Below are 23,322 nucleotides of genomic sequence, written 5' to 3'. Positions count from 1 at the left end.
AAGGCCATTAATAGAATACATTAAAAACATTATTTTGAGAGGAATCATTAGTAATGAATGCCGTCGAATGATTTCTTTTGATTTTAAGTTTCATTAAACTGATTTCCAGGTGAAGACATTTTGGCTGAAGTGGGTAAGGTATGTCAGTATTGAAATTTTCTATAAGACGAAGCTGAAGGTTTTGTTAAAGTGAATGATTGAAAAATATGATTTAAAACCCAAATCAGGGCGGGCCACGGTGGCTCAGTGGCAGAGTTCTCGCCTTCCATGCCGGAGACCTGGGTTCGATTCCCGGTGCCTGCCCAAGCAATAAATAAATAAATAAACAAAACAAACCCAGATCAGGTGTGTACATATTTATTTGTAGCTTTTCACACCAAAACAAGCTCAGTTCAGTTCTGACTCAAGGTTCAAGTTCAGTGCTGAACTAACCTAACTGCATCTGGAACATAATACTTACAGTATTGTTTAAACCAATGTTTGGGATGCGCGACTTTATCATTTTCCACAAAGGGTACATGCACATTTGAATGTCTTTAGTGGAAAGTGAAAGCATTTTTCTTCATCACAACAGCTCTGTTTTTTTAGGGGAAAAGAATCGTGCACGTGTGCAGAGAGTGTCAGATAGCTGTCAGGTGTAATCTTTTGTCTTGATGTTCTTTTGCAGATGATTCAGTCCCTCAAGGCCTTGATTGAAAATGCAGACACTGTATATGAAAAGATTGTACACTGTCAGAAGGCAGGTAAGTGAACGTTGTTTCTTTTCGCTAAAATAAAATTAGTAGCATCGTATATTTGTCCCTTAAACTATCTGGAAGAAAATTATCATTCATCTTTTTTGATAGATGATCAAGAAAATCAGATATAAGAAATCTTTTTCCATGGCTGAAGAAAATACTAACTTAGTGGTTCTCAACCCTGATGATAAAATTACGTGAAGGAGCTTGTAAAATATAAAGATATTGATCTGGGGTGGGACTTGGGGATCAATAGTTGTTAAAAGCTCCCTGGGTTTTTCTAATATCAGCCAGTATATCTCATATTAGGAACCCTGCACTAATCTATTCTTCAGCGTTAATTCTGCTGAGTTAACTCAGCTCCCATGACTTTTTAATACAAGTAGGAGAGGTGAGGCTTGAGGGGAGAGTGATAGAGGAAAAATGGTTTCTTAAAAAGTAAAGTGGGCACTAGTTACAACCTTTGAACGCTTTTTAATGCACTGGCATTTTCAAATGCTGATAAATTCATTAATTAAGCATCTCAATGTTATACTAGATTATAAAATTCTACTTACATACACATCTAACCGATTTTAGCTGTTATAAAACCAAAAAAAATCAATTATGCTATTGTAATAGAATAGACAAAATAGAGTTCTTTCAGCTTTCAAATTTTATTTGTACATCAGATTAGAAGATTCTAGTAAGGAAAATATTTGTAATTCATAAATAAGAGTATCTGTCCTTAAGCTCTAATGTTTCTTATTGCTTTTCTTTAAAATCAAAACACTGTAACTATTACCTATCCTGGAAAAAGAAAATCATCTCTTGTATCAGAAATGAACTTGTTTAAAATAGATTGAAGACAGGAATATGTGTGACGATTTTCTTTATGAGTATTTATTGAAGAAATATTCACATTAGTGACCGATTAGCAAACTCCAAAATCTTCATCGGGTTTGACTCATCATATCAGCAAAATCTTATTAGCAAGGTGATCTTCCTACTTTCAGTTCTTTCTGGATTAGTCCTCCCCACAATCCACAAGTAAAAGCTGCTTCATGCACCATTTTTATCTTGTCACTATTCTACATAAAATCATCCAGTAGTTCCCAAGTCATTTGTATCAGATCTAAACTCGTGACTTTCCATGTGTGAACTGGCCCACTCACTTTGCCAATATTCTATAATATTATTTAATCATGTGCTCATTCATTTGCTCCATATATTCTGAATTTCTCCTATACATAGGGTATTTGGTAGCTTTTGCATGCCAAAATACAAAAACATACACAAGATTGGTTCTTGCCTTTTCAGATCTCTAAATCTAGCTATCTGCAAGTAAGCACTCACGTCATTCATTCAGTCAGACATATGAAACGTTTACTTTGTGGGACCTGGGAGTCTGGACCCAGTGTACGAGGCAGTGAGGGGGTTTGAGGATAGTGGCTGTGGACAGAATATTGGGGTGGACAGAACCCATTTGGGGGGTTATTGGCAGTAGTGGAGGAAGATGCTTAGCACCCCTGGAAGCAATGAAGAGGGAACAGAGGAGACACTAGGCCATCCATCTGACCTCTTTGGTTGCTCTTCACATTCCCTGCATATTTCCAATTAATAAGAGTCTCACAGTCCATCCGTCTGATAAATCATCACTCTCCCTCCTCTCTGCCAATCTGTACTTTATTTCTCCTTTTCAGGTTGTCTCAACCCTCTGCCAGGAGCTTTTCATGATTCTAGAATTTATTTTACCTAAACATTCTGTTCCATCCTTCAAACCATTTGTTTGTTTCAGTTGATAAAGTTTCTTCAGTTATTGTGTTTTTGATTAATGTGTTCCATCTTCCAAACAGCATAATAACCTCCTATGGCACCAAGCTTGTATAGTGAGTTACTGCCCGTATTTTACCCATGACATCTGTTCTAACATTCTGCACGGTTGTCACTCAAATATTAACTGACTAAATGTAATTTGACTTTTATTAAGTATCAAATTCTGTTAGACGCATGTATCATGAGAATTGTGGGACTATTAAAATTTGAAACTGTATTCATCAGAAAAAAAAGAACTGTTTATTAATTCTGTAATTTGAATTATTGCCAATTCTTTGCAATTTCATTGGTTTTTACACATGATTTCTAGCATAATGTGGCTTTAAGTTGTTCTGTTGGTTTCAGTAAGGCATGAGTGTGCTGGTATTTAAAAAGCTGAAAAGTCTTATCTCTTAGGGATTTTACTTAGAGGGAAAAAAATAATAATCACTGTGCAAGAGTTCTTGCTGGGCTGGATTTAAAGACCTTTAGAAACATATTAAAGATTATCTTTTACTTTCACAATTACTGCTGAATGCTTTCATAGCCCTTTGTTATGCTGAGTACCTATTTTAGAGTCCTTTGATTTTCTGTATCTCATGTTTACAGTTTTTATAAAGGCATAGAGTCATTAGTTATATGAAGAATTGCTAATCTGTATTGGGTTTAAATGGCAGTTGAATAAGATTTTACTCTTGTTAAGTAATTTTTATTTTCCTTGCAGAACTGTAATCTAATCTTACAACGACAAAACAAAAAGGGGTAGGTCACCAAAGTGCTGCAAGGGAGACTTTAGCTTCAATATAATTTTTTAAACTTTTAAGCACAAGTGTTTCTTTTCTCTTATTAGATAAGTCTTCTTTTAAAGAATTAAATGAAAGTAAAGAGTCACCCCCACTCCCAGCCACAAGATCAAAAATTAGCTCAGCCCTGCAGAGCTCTGTGATTGACTTTTTAGAGAAGAAAATGTGTGTGCAGGTGCAGCTGTTGCAGGAGGGAGTGGGCAGGAGGGGACTGCTGAGAAGTGAAGACCCTCCTAAGTCTTCACTTAGGGGAGGGGAAGCGTCTGCAGGGCTCCTGGGCAGAGGCCGAGGAACCCCCGGCGAGAGCAGTGGGCGCAGCCTGCGTAACCCACTCCTTTCAAGAAGAGGATGCGGTACAAACAGAGTGGGAAACTTAAAGGGAAATTTTTATAAGTAAACAGTAACATGTTCCTAGAAATGTGAAAGATCCAGTGAAGAGGAAGCCATTAAAGGAAATGAGGTGGGGATTCAGGGTGGAGAAGGTGAAGAGGGAAGGAGCCAAGTGCCTGTGAAACATGTGACCTCGGAAAGCGGGCAGGACAGTTCAGAAAGCATCTCAGAATCGGGGAAGTTCTGAGGGAGGGGTGTCTTCCATTGGAAAGGCGGACAGCAAGGAGTGCCGTAGGACAGTTACCAGCTTAGCGGGTGAGGGAGTGAAAGAGTGGATTAAGGACGGGGTAAAATCAAGGGAGAGTTTGCTTGGAGCTGGAGGTCAGTAGTGCCCAGCAAAAGGAACTTATTGAGCCTCGGGCCCTGCAGCACGATGTGGGAGGAAGTGGGTCTGGGCTGCATGTGAGCGAGAAAGATGAATAAATAGTAAGTGGCCCGGCTATACAAGGGAGAGTGTGTATAAAGGAATAACCACAGGTAAGCACACAATATACACACACACGCATTTCCATTAATCTAACAAAATGCGTGTTCTAGCAACAAATAACAAAGTCAATGAATTAAGGAGCAAATGAAGAGGTACTGAACAGGAATCCACAGAGAGAGACATACATAAAAGTTCGTTTTTCAAAAGCTTGTAAATGTTCATGAAAGCTCTGTCAAATCTTTGTCAAATTCTAATATCAAGTTTGTTGAATTCTAATAACTATCTCTTTCTCTCTTCTAATGGCCAAAACATTAGCCTATCTATGAATTGTAATTTCCTTTCTAGTCACTACATTGATATACTTTATAAAGGTTACGAAGATGTTCTAGTAGGAAACCCAAATTTATTTGCTTCAGTGAACTGTGTTTTTATCAGGTGATTTTAAATGGAAAATAAATGTTTCTCAGGAGAGGAGAAAAAAGAAAACAATGACAGGTCTCTTGTTAAAAATGGTGAATTAACACATACATTTAGTGTCCACTCCCTTCTGAAACACCATTTAAAATGACAATAAAGAGTTTTTGTTTTAAAGGCGTAAATCCACAAGGAGTAAAACAGTGGATTTTGGAAACTGTATAAAAGATGAACAAGTTAAAATTGACTTGACAGAATCAAGAACATTGTATCTGAAGCAGACAGTGGGGAGAGGTGAGGAGCAATCTGAGAAACGCTGCAACGCATGCCCCCCACCCTGCACCAGGTCAGAACTGGGCGTCTGGGGCCCCGGCCCCCCAGAGGTTGGGATAGCGGGAGAGAGCAAAAAGAGAAGCAGTGTGAACGAAGTAGGCCCCAGATGGTCAAGAGATTGCATGTATCCTGGCACTGGGGAGGTTACTGTCAGCAGAATTCTCGGCCTTCATGTTGGGAGTTTAATACATAATACCTGAAAAGAGAAAAAATTCCAACTAAACTCTGTAAGTATGCTACTCAGACTTATGCACATACTTACCAAAAAAAGGGGGGAAACGCATTGCTAAAGGGGTGGAATGTGACTGCTGCTGGGGAAGGGGAATGGGTGACAACTATTTGGCTCTCTGAATTATGTGCATATAAATTCTGATAAAAATAAAAACTAAATGTAAACCGATGAGGAAAAAGGAAGGAAGGAGTGGGGTGGAAGCTGGGCGCCCCCTGACTGAGGCAGACACTGCCTGCGCCCCTGGGTGGGGAGCCCAGTTCCCCCCCTGCGGCAGAATTGGTTCCGTGTGCGAGCGGCTTGACTGGGAGAAGGAAGGAGGGATCAAGCTCTGAATGAAAGAAAACCCAGCCCACCCCAGACCTAGTTACATGGAAGCTCGTTTTTTTTGTTTGTTGTTTTTTGTTTTTAACATGTATAGAGTCTCAAGCACAGCAGCCAGGGTGGCATCATTACTGAGTGAAGTGGGATGTAAGGTAACTTCCCAAGTAAGGAAAGCTTTAAGAACCCTTCATCTTTATCAGTTTAATGGAAAATTGTCTACAGTAGATTCTACATATCCCTGCTTCCCTAAACTTGGTTTGCTAAAAAAATGTAACTTTCCTTATGAAAGCTCCGGGGCACCCTAGGAGGTGTCCATCTTTATGCTGCTGTTGAACGCAGGGATTTTCCAGGGCTTTCAGCTGGTGGGGACCCTGACCCCCCCGCACCCCTGCTGGTGGCCAGCGCGCTCCGCTGTGCACGTCCTCTTCCCAGGATTTTGCAGTTGTATTTCATTTCCCTTCCTTTAACTCTCACTTTCTTGTGACAGTCGGCACTGCATTTCTGACTGTCTGATTTGTACACTGCTCTCTTTTTTCTTTCTAATTTGCTGCTTCTATTCTGCTGAGTGGTTGGCACCTCTCTGTGACCCCGTGTGATGGATTTATCTCCCTGGAAAGCAGGCAAGGCTGACCCCTCCCGCACAGGAGAGCGCGCAGTGTGGGCCTGACCTCCGTGCCCTGGGTTTGATTGCTCAGGGTCCTGTTCTATTTTTGGAAACTCCTCGGACCTCGGCGTGGGCTTGGGAGCTGAGGTTACAGATAAGTAACCCGTCCCCAACCGTCAGGTGGTTTGCTCACAGTCATCATCTTGCCCTAGGCCAGTAGATGTAAAATTGTCTGCAGGGTTCATTCTGAAAGCACTTCACTAGCGTTCTGTGTGAAAATACTTGTAAAAAGAAAGCTTGAGACCTTATAACTTTTGTTTTCCTTTTAAGTCAGAATGTTTCTCAGCTTTGTTTTATGGAGGTAGAAGATTCTTTTCTGGAGACCCAGAGAACCACGTTCTTGTGGCCTCTCTACCACGTTTTGCTGTGTGATGTTAGGTTACTCACTTGACCCCTCTATGCCTCATCATCCTCCTCCTAAATGGCGGTGGATTATATGATTCCCTGATGGCCCTGTGAGTCCTGAAATGCAGTGAAAGAAGAGTGATTGAATAAGCAGCAATCTTGGAATGCACTGAAATGACAGTTACTTCATAAGATTAAACAAGGACTCCCATCCATGATTTGCAATCCATCAGCATTCATTGTTGTTGTTTTTTTTGGTGGGGAGAGAGGGTGGCAGAGGGTATAGGGAGTTAATGCTTAACTTTGAAAGGAAATACTGAGCTTCTCTGAAGAGGAGACACTTGGAGCTTACAGTCAGGCAGGACAGCACCCTTGGAGCCATCAGCATCTCTGTCTTAAACACTGGGTGTTGACTCCCCAGATGCTCAGGTGGGCCCTCACTAATTAATTAACTAACAATTGGTGAAGCCCTGAGACACCAAGAGGTAAGAAACTCATCCATAGCCTCTGTTTCTTCTCCTCTCTCTCTCTCATCACTAAAGTGACAACTAGGCCAACTCAGGGTGAAAACTTCAAAATAAGAAACTGGTCTCCAGGAACTCCCTGTCTCCCCACACTCGACAATCTTCTGTTCCTCTTGTCCCTTGTCCGCTTTAAGATTCCTCTATCAGCTCTCATACTGATCGTATTTTAACAAAGTGTGTTCGGAAACTCCTGGGGATGGTTGTTTAAAATGCATTTTCTTTGCCACACTCCCAAAATATTACACCTTTCTGGAGGAGGGCTCAGGAATTTGCATTTTAATGAGCACATTGAGGTTTCAAGGACCCCTCTTTAGTGGGCAGAGCAGAGCATCCCCACTGTCCTCCTCTGGGTTCTTTCTCCAGATTTGATCCCCCTTTCCTGCCCCTCAAAGAGAATAGTGCAGCTGACCTCTTGACCCACACAACCAAGCCCTCTTCCCAGAAGAGCATGTCCGTTCTTCCTCACATCTTCCTGTGGTGAGATTTCACCAATGCCGTGAAATGGAAAGAAGGGACCTCTTGACCTTCCTGGGGTCTCTGACCTGTGATCACACCCCAAAGTTGTGCTTTCTTCTCACTGCTTCTTCCCCTCCTTCCTTTGCAAATCCACAGAGTCTCTGAAGCCATCATTTTTACATTTAAACAGTAACTCTCAAGATCATCTCAGCAGATGGTCAGCTGGGAAAGGGTTAGAAATGACCATTGTTAGGTCAGGCTGCTTTTCAGCTCTGGAGCTCGCACCCCCCAAAAAAGCTGCTTTTATTATTCTATCATATTTGTCTGTTAAAGCTGAGAAGAACTACAATTCAAGCGAAGTCCACAAAGGAAATTACCTTTCTCATACGAATGCCAGAAGATTGAAAAAGTGTGTATGTAGTGTAGGACCTAAGAGGAATCCTCATGAAAAAAAATGGCCTAGATGACTTCTAAAAGGCATTTTCAGCTCTCAAATTCTATGGCTACACATCCTATAATACAATATAAATATATAAGGGATTGTAGTTGGTTTAAGCGAACAATGCATTCTAAAAATATTTTAACAATATTTAGACATAAACCTTCTTCTAAGAATAAAGAATTTAAAGCCACTTTAATTAGCCGGCATTCTTTAATTATAGGTCAATGTCATTACACGTGTTAACATATTAAAGGAAAACTCAGTCATACATTTATGGAATGTGTTCACTGTCAAAATACTGTGCTAATTATTTGTTGGAAATACAAGAAATAATTGTTAAAGGTCTCTGCTGTTTATGAAAATTAATAAAACACAAACAAGTGGCACAGATAGCAGGAACAAAAGAAATTTGAAGAATGGGGCAATCTCAAGCATTTTGTTTGCAGAGGAGGAGATGAGCCTTGAACTGGGTCCTAAAGGAATGTGAAGTGGGGAAGAAACCTTCGATGGCTTCATCATCAAGGTATGCTTTCAGTGCTCGTCAAATATATGATCCTAGCTGAGAAATTAAGGCTGGAAATACAGATTGGGCAAATGATGGAAGCTCTTTACTTCAAGACTAAACAGTCTGGGTTTCATCTTCTAGGCCACCATTTCCCAAAGCCTGATTCAGGCACACTCGTCATTCTCCTTGGGCAGCGGATTCCTCATCGCATTTTCATAACACAACTTGTTCCCCTTGGGAGATGCTCAGTGCACATTAAAATGCTGAATAGCCTTCATTTTAGCTCAGCATTTCCCAACGTATTTGGTTGTAAAACCCTTGTTTCAAGTCTATCTGCCAATGTCTTGGACCCTTCAAGAAACTGTGAAGAGCAGTGGGTCATTAAGTAGTTGGGGACCCGAGGACTCCCTGATTGCCTCACCTGTCTCCTTTGCAGTCCGTGTTCACATGCTCCCCCCAGTAATGAGTGAAGATGCCTGAAATGTTAGAATAGGAAGAGCTTATTTCTGAGTGTCTGTTTTGAATGTGCCAAGCACTGATATCACAGCGAGAGGGTCAAATGGAAAAGGATGGTGAAGCTTGAGGTACAGTCAGACCTACGATTAGAATTGATTGCCTGTCATCCAAATGGAAAACTTACTTGTGCGGAGGAGGTATTTAAGGAAAAAGGGGTTGGGAGGAAATACAAAAAACATGGAGTATGACTGGGTGTTTTACTTCAACCTAAAAGCTTTAAAACATTCCCAACACATTTCATCCCTTTGCCCTGCCGTACTTTGTCTTTTTTCCCTAGCAGTTGTTATCTTCCTACATCCCATATAATTGTTGCTTATTGTCTGCCCCCCCCCCCCACCAGAATGTAAACTCCTTGAGGCCAGGGATCTTTGTTTTGCTTATAGTGTATCCCAGATGCCAAAAACAGTGCCTGGCACAAAGCTTGCTCTTGAATTGAACTGATCATAGACTGCTGTGTTCATTTTTCCATATGCTCATTCAGCCTTTATTAGGTCCTTAATCTCAGTCTGACCAGAAGCTGGAGGTCCTTGGATTAATAGATTACAGACCCTGCCCTCAGAGGGCCCCAGGCCTGGTGTTGGAGTGGGAGTGTGATGAGGTCACCAGTGCGCTGGTATTAAGTACAGCAGTGAGTGTTTGTCGGATAGCAGAGATAGCACACAAAAGGAGTGACTATCGCACCAGGTTTTGGAACAGGAGAAAACTCAAACAGGTGGCATGGCAGGTGGAGACAGAAATTCTGGGAAAGGGGATAGCATATGTGCAGGGGAAGAAGGTCCACCTAGCAACAGCGGTGAGCCTCCTGAAGCATCACAAGGCAAAGAGGGAAACAGTAAGTGAGACTGGGGATGCAGGCATGGAAATAACACAAACCCAGAAATTTTGGCATAAAATTTTAAAAGAAGAAAAAAGATGGTGTCTTAGACTGCATTGAAAGAATTCTACAAGGCAAAAACTATCCAAAGCAAAGTCAAAACAAAAGCTAGAGACAGAAAACAATATGTGCAATGCATATCGTAGATAAAGGGCTCATACCTCTGATGTATATGAAGCGCCTACAAATAAGTAAGAAAAAGGCCAGCAGCCCAGTGTTATCATTCTCTGTGAAGAATACAAATAAACATTTCTCAATAAGAGAAATTTAAAAGACTAAAACAAAATGAAGAGACATCGAACCTCATTCATAAAAGATGCAAAGTACAAGGGATGTATACATTCATTTAAGAAACATTTTTGAGCTTCTCCATACGCTACTCCAGATACAGGGAATACAGTAATGAACAAAACTGTCTAAATCCTTTCCTTCATGAAGCTTAAATATAGTTGTGGGAGACAGAAAATAAACAAAAAGGTACCAAGTAAAATATTTAGTGTGTCAGATTGTGAGTATTTTGGAAAAAGTAAAGCAGAGAAAGGAGCTAGTGTGGCATGAGTTGCCACAACAGCCCATGGTAGGAACACAGGTTCAGGGTACAGCAGAAACTTTCAGCAAATCCTCTCTTTATTGTACAGAACAGAGAATACAGAAAAGGCAGATTTCCTTGTCATTGGCATAGCACAAGAAGTCCAAAAGAGCAGGGGAAGAAGTCCCGTCATAGCGAGTCTCCGAAGGTGGCCGAAACCTGCTCCAGGTCGGGGTTGGGGTCAGTAGATGGCAGCATGCAGGCCCCTATCTTGTGTGAGGAGAGAGAACAAGCTATGCGCTTTGTGTGGTGGTTGTGGGGCGAGAGGAGCTGCTGACATTTCCTATTCTGATAAGCATCTGGAGCTGTTTGTTCCAGGATTCAGGCTCTGGCCTTTTCGTCGGACTTCACATTCCCCCATGTTGTGAATGGCACACGGTAGAAAAGGAGGTGGGAGGTAGCAGGAAGGCCCCTCAGGTGTGTTTGTGACTTCCCCAGAGAAGGGGGGGCGTAGGCGAGGTCTGTGTGATGACCCCTTAACAGGTGTCCCTGACTTCCCTGACAGATAGGGCGAGGGGAGAGGGGAGAGGGTGGCTGTTTTAAGTAGGCTTCAGGGAACGCATCTGTGAAATGGTGACATTTGTGCAGAGGTGTGATGGAACCTGGGGGAGCAAGCCATTTCACTGGGAAGGAATTACCCCCAGAAGAGGGGCCGTGAGTGTAGAGGCCCTGAGGTGAGCAGGAACAAGCAGCTCAGTGTGGCCAAGTGCCATGAGCAAGGGGAGGGGCACAGTAAGCCAGAGAGTCACGGGCGGACCAGATGACGCAGGGTCCTGCTGATGCTGCAAAGAGGCTGGAACTCTTTGAGGATGTTAACAGAGGAGAGGCTGCAGCAGACAGCCCAGGGGCAGATGCAAGAAGACCACTGAGGCTTTTGGAACCGTTGAGACCTATCAGTTTTGTCAGACTGGTACAGGGGTTTGCAGGGAGCTTTGAGAAATGGTTAGATTCTAGATATTCTGAAGATGCCACTGACAGCATTTGTGGATGAATTGAATAAAGAGCAGGAGAGAAAGAGACGAGTCAGTATACTTTGAGGTTTTAGACTTGAGTACCTGAAAGGATGGAACTGCTGTTATGTGGATGTGGGAGACTAAGAGAGAAGTAGGTTTGGGAGAGAAGATCAGGAGTTTGTTTTTGGGTAAGTTAAGTCTGATAAGCCTAGTTGATTTCCAAATGTAGAATAGAAGGAGAGGCCCAGGCTGGAGATAATACTTTTGGATGCCTTTAGCACAAAGGCGGTATTTAAAGCTGAGACTGATACCATCTAAGTGACAATGGAAAAAGGAGTTCGATGTTGGCAAGATGAGAAAAAAAACAATCACAGAAGGTTAAGATGTAGCATTCGGAGGGGAGAAGGCTAGGATGTTCTGGAAGCTGCATGCATGAGATATGCATGAGATATTTCAAGGAGACCCCAGTTTTCATGCATCAGGGCCAAATGTTTTTGTCAGAGACCCCAAAGTTTGCTCACTCACAGGTCATGGGGATTGGGAAAGCTACAATGGAAACTGACCCTTTCACATCACTGGGGGGAATGTAAATTGGGTCCATTCCTAGGGAAGGCCATATGACTCAAAATGTTAGAATTATAGATTACATACTCTTTAAACCAACAATTCTGTTTTTAGGCATTTATTCTACAGATATGTTCACAAACCTAGGGAATGACATGTACAAAGTTTTCTTTGTAACATTGGAAGCGATCTAAATATCCACAGCAGGCCCCTGGTGGAATGCGTTATGACACATCCATACATGAGAACATTATGCTGCCATAAAAAAAAAAAAGAATATGTATGTATATATTCACCTACACACACACTATACATATATGCATATATTAGGAATACCTTATATATAAATATAAGGACAAATACATACATATTCTTTATCTTTTTTTTTTTTTTTTGGCATGGGCAGGCACCAGGAATGGAACCTGGGTCTCCGGCATGGCAGGCAAGAATTCTGCCTGCTGAGCCACCATCGTACCACCCCATGCATGTATATATTATCTATTCAAAAATTAAAATTATAAAAAGAAAGTAAGAAGGGGACAGAATGCAATCATGAGGAGGTAAATAATCATGCCAAACTGTGGTAGAGAAGAAAAGAATCAGCTTGAGTGGCAATCCAAACAAAAATGGTTTAAGGATAAAGACATCAGCTACGAATATAACTGGGGTAAAGAAGGCCTGTTTATTTCTCAGAGTGGAGGAGGGGCCTAGTAAACATTATTTCTCACCTAATCCTACCACAAACAAACCCCACAACTGTGTGTTTAGAAGGATGGCATGGTAGTTAGATTCCACAAAGGACTGAAAGTTCTACAACGCTGTCTCACCTACATTCACCCAGATGGAAAATGCTGGCAGATGAGAAAACCTTATAATTCATTCACAAATTGAACTGCTGTGGATTTGGCATCCCAGGGATTTCGATCCTCCATCTGGGTATCACTGATTTATTTAGAAGACCTGGTTTATCTTTTCCATCTCATGTGGAATGGCATTTAACAGCTCCGAATCATCCTAAAATAATTTGGCTTTTGCTGATGCCAAGACTGTTCGGGAAGAAGGTCAAGAGAGAGATCACCAACTGGAGCTATATGAAAAGTAATCAGGCAGTTCCGTGTCTCTGTGGGGATTGTGGAATGCCCTCGTGTGGGTGGCACACCCAAACTTCAGAGCCCTGGAGGTTTGGAGCAGAGCATGTAGTTTACAAAGGCTGTATATTGCAACAAGTAGTTTATGTAAAGCAGGTAAAAAAAATTATCAGATTATCAGATATCTGATATTTTGTTCTTAATATAGTGTGGTATTGTGCCACAGGACACTTGCAGGCCATGTTATGTTGAGGCACTTTGAAGGCTGCTCCTAAATTTACCTCTTGAATAAGGTCCAAGTAAACCCATGTTGTATGGAATTCCATCTTCTAGGTAGCATCCTCTAAAGCTAGTTTGGGGGATTTCAAATATGTATGTCAAAATGTATAAATATACCTTTATTTGTAATCATTTGAAAGATTTTACCTTTTGCCTTTGTTTTATATTTGCCACACACACAAAAATTACTTTTACATTGATTATGTTTGTGATAGGAGAGCTTTTCAGGACAGCAAAGTAAATTTTCAGTTGAAAGACTAGTGTTTAAATATATCCGAATTTAAGATCAATGTGTCTGTTTTATGAGTATTTTTAAAAATTATTTCTGCTTCTAAATTTTTTTTAGCCATGTGCTATATACTATATTTTAGATTCATATAATTTAAATTGGTAGAGAAATTCCCAACTAGAATGCTTGAAATGCCATCTACTTTATGTTTGGCAAGGAGTAAATGGCATTTGTTTTAATTGGAAGAGAAGATGATGCCACGTTTCTGATTTGGTCCCTCTTCCTTTAAAGCAAAAGCCTCTTTTTTATATCTTTTTATTGTATATATTATATTTCATGTATTTTGATGGCTGTTTGTTTTTCTTCTCAGTTTGTTACCTGTGATTTGGAAACATAAAGCTTGATACAAGTGAAAAATTCTCTTCACTACACTCCATTATAATTTTAAGCAGTTGTTGCTAATGTTCTTAATTAATTTAATTATGTCATCTTGGAAAATTTGCACCCATTTATTAATCTTCATAAAATATATTTAATATTTCAGCATTATATTTAATTTTGTTATTTTACATTTAAAGTCCCTCCAAAATGTTTTAAAGTATAAACGACTTCAATATAGTACTTGGATAATTATGTGAAACCAAAGCATCTATCAAAAATATAAGCTGGCCAAGATGGCGGCTTAGCAATGTGCGCGTTTTAGTTGGTCCTCCAAAACAACTACTAAATAACCAGAAACACTACAGAACAGCTCCCGGAGCCACGATAGTGACCAGACACACAGCGTACCCCAGTCTGGACCAGCTGGACTGGCTGCGAGTCTCTGGAACCGTGAGTTCCCCAAGCCGCGGCGGCCGGCGCCCGGCGCACCTCCCCCACAGGTGGCTTCCCGGAGGGAAAGGAAAGACGCTCTAACGGTAGAAGGGACTGAGTCCAACCGAACACCAATTGTGGCATTAATAAACAAATTCTGACTACTAAAAATAGGCCCCCAGCTCAGGCGAAATTGGTCAAGGCAGAGGTCACTTATTGGGCTAACCGAAAAAGAGGAAAGGGGACGAAACGGAGGTTTTTGTGGCTGTTTCTACGGAGGCTTGGCTGCCTCTGGATTCAGCAGTGGACTACTCAGGCTGCAACTGCCCCAGGCATAGGCAGAAACAGACTGCTTTCAGGGCTGTCTCCCACCTGTGCCTTCCCCAGGGGAGGGGTGAAGCCCAAGTTAGGTAGAATCCCTCTCTCAAGGAATTCAGACCCCAGGGCTTGGCAATTTGAAGCCATTAAAACCAGCCTACAACCTCTCCTCTGTCTCCACCACGCCCCCAGCAGGGAGGGTCTTCCAGAGTTAAAGGAGCCACAACATCTTTTGCTGGTGGGACCTGCAGGCAGACAAGCGCCACATACTGGGCAGGATAAGAGAAACAGAGCCCAGAGAGTTCACAGGAAAGTCTTTCAACCTCCTGGGTCTCACCCTCAGGGAAAACTGACGCAGGTGACTCCTTCCCCCTGATAGGAGGCCAGTTTAGTCCGGAAAACCCGGCTGGAGTCTGTAATACCTATGTAGACCCTCCTAAGGGTGGGGAGGAAAAAGGCACCTTACAAGCAGGACAAGAAACAAGAAAACAAGAACTGAAAAATTACCCTCTGTTAAACAAAATTTAAGCTAGAGGCCCAGAAAAAGCTGAACTGAAGGTCAAAGAACAGATAGACAACAAACTCATCTAGCAAGAAAACCCTAGGTAAGATAAGTGAAAGCAATCTCCATAATAAATTAATTAAGGTAATTAAGTATCTAGACACCAGCAAAAAATAACAAATCACACCAGGAAAATTGAAGATATGGCCCAGTCAAAGGAAAAATATAAGCTGTTTAGATTTTCAAGAGATGACATGAAAAGAAGTGTTATCTTTCTGAAAAACAGTTCCTGACATAAAAATCCAATAGTATACTTCTTTTTTTTTCCACATGGGCAGGCTCTGGGAATCAAATCTGGGTCTCCAGCATGGCAGGTGAGAATTCTGCCACTAAGCCACCGTTGCACCGCCCAGTAATATACTTTTGTGTAGCCATTCCTGTTTTTAAAAATTAACATTAAGGTTAAATGATATGTGCAGGCCCCACCATGAACCAATGGCTGCCCAGCCTGCACCTTGTTCTCGTGGTCTGTGCCTTTCGTTCCCTTCAGGCCAGAATTGAGCTAAACTCTTGTAGACCTGTCCTGATGAGGCATTTTTCATTTGTCCTTTCTCTACTATTTGACAAGCTTCTGTTTATTTCCTTAGTTTGAGTTCCTTACCACAATAGCATTTGAGTGGGTTTTCTCCTTGGTTCACCTTCCAGAAGAAAAATAACTCATACCGTTTCCCTAGGAACAGAAACTTGGGGTCATGGAGTTAAAAGAACCTAATTCTAGGTTCTTTAGCTCAGAGCAACAAAGCTCAAAGGCAGTTCTTTCAGCCAAAGAGCAGCTCAGCCACATCCGTGGATCTGTTCACTGCTCACTGGACATAACCGACCCCCAAGCTTGAATCCTGATTCATGGATTTGTGTCATATTATCACAGCCTTCAAACCTTCATGTCTTTAATAAACACACTATATGTTTTTACTGTGACATAATATGACACGTTGCAATTGCATAACATATCGTACTTCAGAAGCTGTTTATTGCGTGTGTGTTGGTTTTAAAAAGAACTTTACTAAAACTTACAAAGATTTTCTTTTCTTTGACCAGAATTAACTGTTACCTCTTGTCTTACGTAGGTAAGACATGTTAATAAAATAAAGGAAGCCCCTTTCTCTCAGGCCTTTTTAACAGTTACCCCCAAAGTGTTGTGTTTCTTCCTTAAGTAAAACTGGACAAGTCCTTGTATGAGTTGATTCTTTTATAATACTGTTTGGTTTAACTCAGACTCATATATGGGATAGTGATGAATAGGAAAATAAAATGAAATTATTTTGCCAAGCAACCAAGTTCAAGATAAGGTGAACAAACATGCATGGCTTTTAAAATAAATTCACGATGAAAATATGTGGATATAGTATTTGGAAGATGCTGAAAACATAAAGAGAAGTCGTGTTGTTCCTAAAAGAAAGCAAATCACACTTCTTACCCTTCCCTCATTATTGGATGTGTTTCTATTTCTGAACCTGAAGATTGTTCTCACAGTGGGAATTCTTGGCATTGTCACTAAGCAGCAACCTCGGCACCCGCAGCAGCGAGAACCCGCCTCCCCTTGGTCTCCCCCCCAGCCTGCCTGCCTGGTTGCTTTCCGCGAGTCCGCCAGGCAACCTGGGTTACGTAGGCTGCGCCGTGTTCTCTCTTTTGGGGTCAATCTATAATCCAGAAGCTTCTAAATATTGATTTGTGCCAATAGTCATGACAAAATAAATTTTCTCAGGGTCGATACAGTTCTAATTATTTTCAGAAGTATATAGGTTTTTATTACCTGTAATTCATTGATGAAAAGTACTTGTTTTTTAGAGTTGCCCAGATCAGGAGACCTTTTCCATCTCCGTCCATTTTTGTATATATCTTCCCGCAGGCCTGGCTGTGCCCTCTGCAGGCAGAAATGTGTTCTGTCCTTTTTACATGCTCAGGAGACTCTCGTTTGGGTGGTTTTCCTGCATTTTCTTATCCTTTTAAGAACTGTAAAGGAGTCACTTACACATTATTAAAACCTGCTCATGAGAGCTACTGTCAGGCACTGCACCTATAAAAATTAACAGTTCCCCTCATCCCTTCCCTGTTACCAGATGTCACTCGAAAATATTGGAAATACAGACAGCAAATGGAAGACACATGGATAACTGGTTAACAATGAAAGATTTACTCTGTGTAAACACAAAGGAGTAAATGCACATCAGTAGGGTTATTCTTGTAGTTAATAAGAAGGCAGGAGGGAGGACCTACCTCCGTAAGTTGACCAGAGAACTAGCCCCCCAAGGCGGCTGGGTGTTGTGTCTGAATGAAGTGTGGGGAGGCCCAGGCCTCCTGGAGTCCTGCCGGCTGCCCCTGCCCCTTCCACCCGGGCCCCACCCTTCCACCCGGGCCCCGCCCATTTCACAAAGGTCCTATCCCTTCCACTCCAGGCCCCCGCAGGGTAGCTTATCTGGTGAGACTAGGAGGTAAGCAAAAATCCTTCCTTCAACTTCCCTCCCTTTCCATAACCTGAGTTCTGTCTTCTTGTTACTCCACTTAGAACACCAAGGAAATGAAAGGACCCGTGTCTTCCTTGATACATAACTTCCCAATATAATTGTCTACGTTTTTATAATAGGCACAGGGGCAATAAACTCTGCCATAGCAGGAATTTATCACTTTTTCTCTAGGTACCTATTGAAAACACAGACCGTAGTCCTCAGGTTTTCAAAAATGTGATTTGTCTGACTTGTTATTTTTACTTTATTTTTTAAACTTGAAGATTCATCTAATCTTAAAATTATTTGTACTTTATTCTGTAAGCTGTTTTCACTATAAGTCCTGATGTGCCGACTAAAAATCCCATGTAATGTATCTGTTTCCTAGTACAAAAATCCTTATTCGATATTGTACTTAGAAACTTTATTTTGGCATTGATTTAGAAATATAAACCATGGCAATTGTTCTCTATCCTCATGCATTGTTTTAATGTTGAAATATTTGCTGGGCTAATGCCTCTAAAAACAGCCAACATATTCCAGAAAAAATTGTAAAGATTTCTTTTTAAAAGAATTGTCAATGTGCTGATAATGTAAGCACTAGCTTGCTGATACCAGTTTTCTGCTCATGCTTCTAAAATTCTATAACTTTTTACAGTGCTCTGCATATTTAAGTAATGGGTTTTCATGGGACTTTAGTATCTCAATGCAGCCTATAATCCAATAACAAGAAAAAAGCAGTGTGTGATCAATAAATGTTATCGATTGACCAATTAGTGCTATTACTTCAAGCACCAAGAATTTCTTTCATTATCCAGAATGATATGACCTTTTTGTATCTCGATATTATGGATATTGACTACTAGTCATAGAAATAGAGAACTGTTCTGAAAAATCCACATTAAATAAATCTTCGATAACAGTTCAGTTTTACCTCTTGAAGAAAATATTCCTGTTTGTCAAGCTTGAGCACTTTTAAATAAAAGTGAAACAAGAAAACAGAAAAAAAATCTTGTTCAAGATAAGATCATTTGAAAATTAATAACCTGTTTATGTGAGCTGGGCTGGTCATTAAAAAAAAAAGTAAACTCTTGCATCTGTCTTGCCTCTCTCCCTCCCTTCTTTCCTTTCCTAAAGTAGACAGAGTTAGCAGTCTCATAATTCTTACATTTTCTGAAATGCTGCTCTCATCATGGCCCTCTAATGCCTACTGGGCATACTCTCCATCTGCATCATGACGTTTTCTTTCAGTCCCATTTCCCCATCCTCCTAGACCAGTTTTTCTCAGAGTGGTCCCTGGCTCTCTTGCATGGAAGTCTGCTGAGGCACATGCTTCCATCTACCCTACCCTCCTGACTCAGAGTCCCAGGGGAGAGGCAAGGCATTGGGCATCTTGTATTTGCACTTCCAGTGCTTCTGCTGCATTTTGAGCTTTGAGACCACATGCTTGCCACTCCCCCCCCGCCCCATCCCCAACATGACTTCTCCATAAATACTGTCTCCACCACCCTCTCCAAATCTCTCACCACACTGCTTTTCTTCGAAGCTAAGAATCACCGCCTGGTGCTCTCTGAATTCTCTGGGTTGATGTCAGCCTCCTTACTGGCCTCACTTACCCTCCAACCCTAGTCACAGATTCACACCAGCTCCTCACCCCCGCCCACCCCCCAGTATTCTTCCCAGCACGGGGTGGTGCCCCATCCTCATTCCCAGAGGGGTATCTCCACATCTCCTCCTCCTCTAGCTCCTAACCCCACCACTCCCGAATTGTAATTCAAGAACAAGGGAGTTTAAAACAAAAGCAACTGTTGGCCTCCTTGGGGGAAATAACTTAGTCTTAAAAATTTCACTTATCTGATTTTCACCAACTTCTTTAAAAGTTACTCTGCTCTTTAGACAGAATTCTCTGGCTTACAGAAGAGATACTGCTTTTAAGTTCCTTAATAAAATAAGAGCTTTTTCATTTGGCAGTGCTTTCCTGAAGATAAGTAGGAGAGTAGGGGCGAAGTTACAGAACACCTAACCCAGGCAAGTTCTTTGTTCTCACTGTTGATGTAAAGAACCCAGAAGACCCCCTGTGAGAGCTAGAATAGATTTTCTGTTAATTTAATATCAAGGGACTAACACAATTTGCATCTTAGATGTGTAATTGAATTTCTTTCTTTGTAAATGGACTGACCCAGTTCAGATGCATAATCTCATCCTCTCTCCTGCTGTATTCCCTTAAAATGGAGACAGTGCCTTTCCATTCCTGTCCAACAGCCCTTACAACACTCTACGTCGCAGAATAACTAGTTTATTGTACACATAACCATATCATGAACTTGGATTAAGGGCTGGGACACTTTAGAAATAATACATGCTAGTTGAAAAATCTTAGACATTGGACTCAAACCAAGATTCAAATTTCCACCATTTCATTGGGAAAGATCTGTAGCCTCCCTCCAAATTCCTTACATAATATATATAAAATGCCAGGCAAGTTGCCTTTTGCTTCCCTTAATTGTGGTCCTGTAGCCCTTATCCTGTGCTTTGCATATCCCAGGGAGCCCTGTGCAGGTCTGAGTGAGAATTCCTTTATTTCCTCAACAAATTGCAAATTGCTGAATGCAAATTAGCAGAGTGTTTTCAAAGATCAGTTTGTAAACTAACCAGTGTAGAAAAATTTTTTAAAGAAACAGATGTGTTATGCAGCAATTAGATAATGAAACAAATAACAATTCTGATAGTCTTGGTCACTTTTTAAAATTCTGAATTTTATACCTTTAATGGGATTTTTCCAGTTTTCAGCTTGTAACCTTCTGCATATCCATTTTTAAAACATATCCATTAGTAGTACTTTCTACACTCCTCTATGATCTTTTCTTAAACTATACATATCTTTTTAAGTGGTAAAATAAGAAGGGTTTATCTAGTTTCTCTTATTAGGCATATAAAACATGAGCTTGTTCAATAGGAGACCTGCATGCAACTATACTTTTTTCGTTAAATGTTTCCCCCATTTCTGACTTATTAATACCATTTTTTATCATCTTGATGGTGCTCTCTTTGAGTCCCTAATCCTGCTCAAGGTACCTTGTCCTTTTACTCCTGTGGCCCTGGATTTGTATTTGCCTGCTGAATTTTCTGAAAGCCGCTTTCATAAAATCAAGGGCAAATGTTGCCTAACTTCAGCATCCCCGTCCACTGTTCCAGCATCATGGAATCCATAGGTTCTTACTCTTTAGCTGGAATTAAGCCTAGAAAAGCAGTTCCCATATTTACCTTCTCAGTGCTCCAGTGTTCGGCAAGGCCAGATAAACCATCTGCCCTAGTGAAATGGGGCTTCCAAGCAGAGTCCCAGGTGGCGGGAAAACCCCCCCAGCTTGTGTCACACCTTGGTGCCAGTTCCTTCCCCGTTTCTGTTCCTGTACATCTTCGATTCCTTCTGTTATAGAAGGCTTCTTCCCTCCTCCTTCTCTTGTGTCTGTTCTTTCCTGTATTCCAGTCATGAGTTCCACCCACAAAGCCGCATTGATACTTCCGAGAGTATAGTACCTCCTTATATAAATATAAGAAAATAAATATTGTATTAATGATTCATGTTCTGAAATCCAGATCTCTTGCTGAGGTCTAGTGTTAAAACTTAACAGAAGAGGCAGCATATCAGGATCTTACTAGTAAGGCTCAACTGGCCACGCCTTAGGAAAGGCGGCTGGGTCATTGGTAGCCCACTTTAGGGTGTCTCGCAAATGTGAAGAGGAATAAAAAAAAAAAGTGGCGTGCATTTATGTGTAGTTTAATACTCTTGCAGAAAACCCTGGGTTTTAGAATATGATTGCTGCCTTTTCATGGTTGTTATTGGTTTTCTCACTCTGTTAAGCCAAGCCCGTCCAGTGTGTTGGACTGCATGGGGCGGAGGAGCTTTAGCTGGTCAAGCCAGGGTCTTCTCGCGCACACCACTGGGAAGAGGAAGGCTGCGGAAGAGGAGGGTCGTCGGTGCGTGTTTCCCAGAGAGGGGAGTGAAGTGTATTAATTACTGTCCTTTCTTGAAACCAGTGAGGTACTCATGCCTTATTAGTCTGACAGGCGCCAGGAGCATAGTTCTTATTAGGTAGGGGGAAAAAAATACAAAAGCAAGAAGAAAAAAGACCAAGTTGGCAGCTTACTATATTTATCATGTGTGTCTGCTTTTGCTTATTGTTCAGAGACACTAAGGAACAAAGTCGCTGTCCATCATTATATAAAGAATTACTTTGAAATGGTGTTGCATAGAAAGGGAATTTGACTTTGGAATGCCCAACCGAACAGAGTAAAACATGCACGAGAACGCAGACAATGCCTCCTAAAAATTATTACCATTCCGCATTATTTGTAATGGCAGAAGATTTGGAACAACCCAATATCAATAGGGGCTGGGTAAATGAGCCCTGATTCCTCCACATAAGGAGGTTTCCGTGGCTGTTAAAAAAAGCTCTAGACTCTCAACATGCAGTGGTCACCGGTGAAATTGTAAAAAGCAACAGCAAGGTACAGAAGCAATGTCAGAATCATGCTACTTTTTGTGTAAGACTGGGAAGATTATGGATATATGTCCACATTTGCCTATGTTTGTAACGAGAAACCATAGGAAGATAAATTAAAAACTAATTAAAAATGTGTTGTATAAAGGGGAGGAGGGAAAAGGGTAGAAGAGACACATGCAGGAAGCAAGGCTTACCTGAATGCAATTTGATATGTAGTGTAGTTTGACCTGGCAGTCATGAATTTATGACATATGCTAAAACAAAGCACTTCTTCCCCATAAAAAATGAAAGCAACGGAAACAAACCTAGTTAACCTTTGTGGGTGACATGACCACATAGAGAAAAGAACTATTCCACCTGACTTTGAAACACAATATTTTTACTGAACCTTCTCATTGAAATGTACTCTAAAGAGTAAAAAGAAAAAAGAAAAGAAGTTTAGATTGGATTCAGGACTGTTATTATTACTAGTTATATGAACATGGTTAGGAGTGAAGATTTTCCAACTAAGGGAAAATAAATGTTTAAAATGTTAAAAGTTATGTAAAACTCCTGTACACTTAAGTTTGAATTAGAAGTATTAGTAAGAGCTCATTTTCCCTCTTTTTTTTTTCACATGGGCAGGTTTGGGGAATCATACCCAGGTCTTTGGCATGGCAGGCAAGAATTCTGCCACTGAGCCACCATTGCACTGCCCTCATTTTCCCCTTTTAAAACAACATCAAAACAGATTTCCTAGGTCTGTCCAATGAGAAAGCCTCCAGGAGGGGAAAATGCAGTAACAGTGAGCATCCCAGCACTCAGAGCGTGGTCTCTAAATATTATCCCCTAGAGAAATGACTGGTTCCAGGTCTGGAAAAGGAAATGTACTTATCTGCCAGAAAGTGAGGAAGCTATGAAAGGCTAATTGGTCATTTTAAAAAGACATGGAAGCCAATTTGAAGGGGTCCCATAGACCAGAGATGAGATAATTGACTGCAACTGAGTATTTTTAAAAAGCCATAAGTTTATAATGATTATAAGATTTAAAGGGCCATCAAACCACTCCTGCATTAATGAAATAACTCTCCTAACTGATCTGCCTGCTTATACCCTACCCCTCCCCTGCAAGTCTATTTCCTGTATAGCAGCCAAAGTGAGTTTGTTTCTTAATGTGTGTGGCAAACCCTAGGAGCCCTTCTCAGGTCCCTCAGGAGCCCCT

At 41.1% G+C, this 23,322-nt stretch overlaps 1 protein-coding gene across 4 annotated transcripts in view; it reads left to right on the top strand.

Moving 5' to 3' along the window:
- The window catches only part of PLCL2 (phospholipase C like 2), a 206,989-nt gene that overhangs the window by 165,785 nt on the left and 17,882 nt on the right, over positions 1-23,322 (top strand). For all 4 annotated transcript variants that reach the window (XM_077130040.1, XM_077130041.1, XM_077130042.1 and 1 more), the window contains exon 4: positions 668-743. In XM_077130040.1, coding sequence (XP_076986155.1) covers positions 668-743 — 76 coding nt within the window. The remainder of the gene's footprint in view (positions 1-667; positions 744-23,322) is intronic.

The sequence above is a fragment of the Tamandua tetradactyla genome, chromosome 15, assembly GCF_023851605.1.
Source record: "Tamandua tetradactyla isolate mTamTet1 chromosome 15, mTamTet1.pri, whole genome shotgun sequence".
NCBI classification, from domain to species: Eukaryota; Metazoa; Chordata; class Mammalia; order Pilosa; family Myrmecophagidae; genus Tamandua; species Tamandua tetradactyla.
This window is presented reverse-complemented; position numbering and strand designations above follow the sequence as displayed.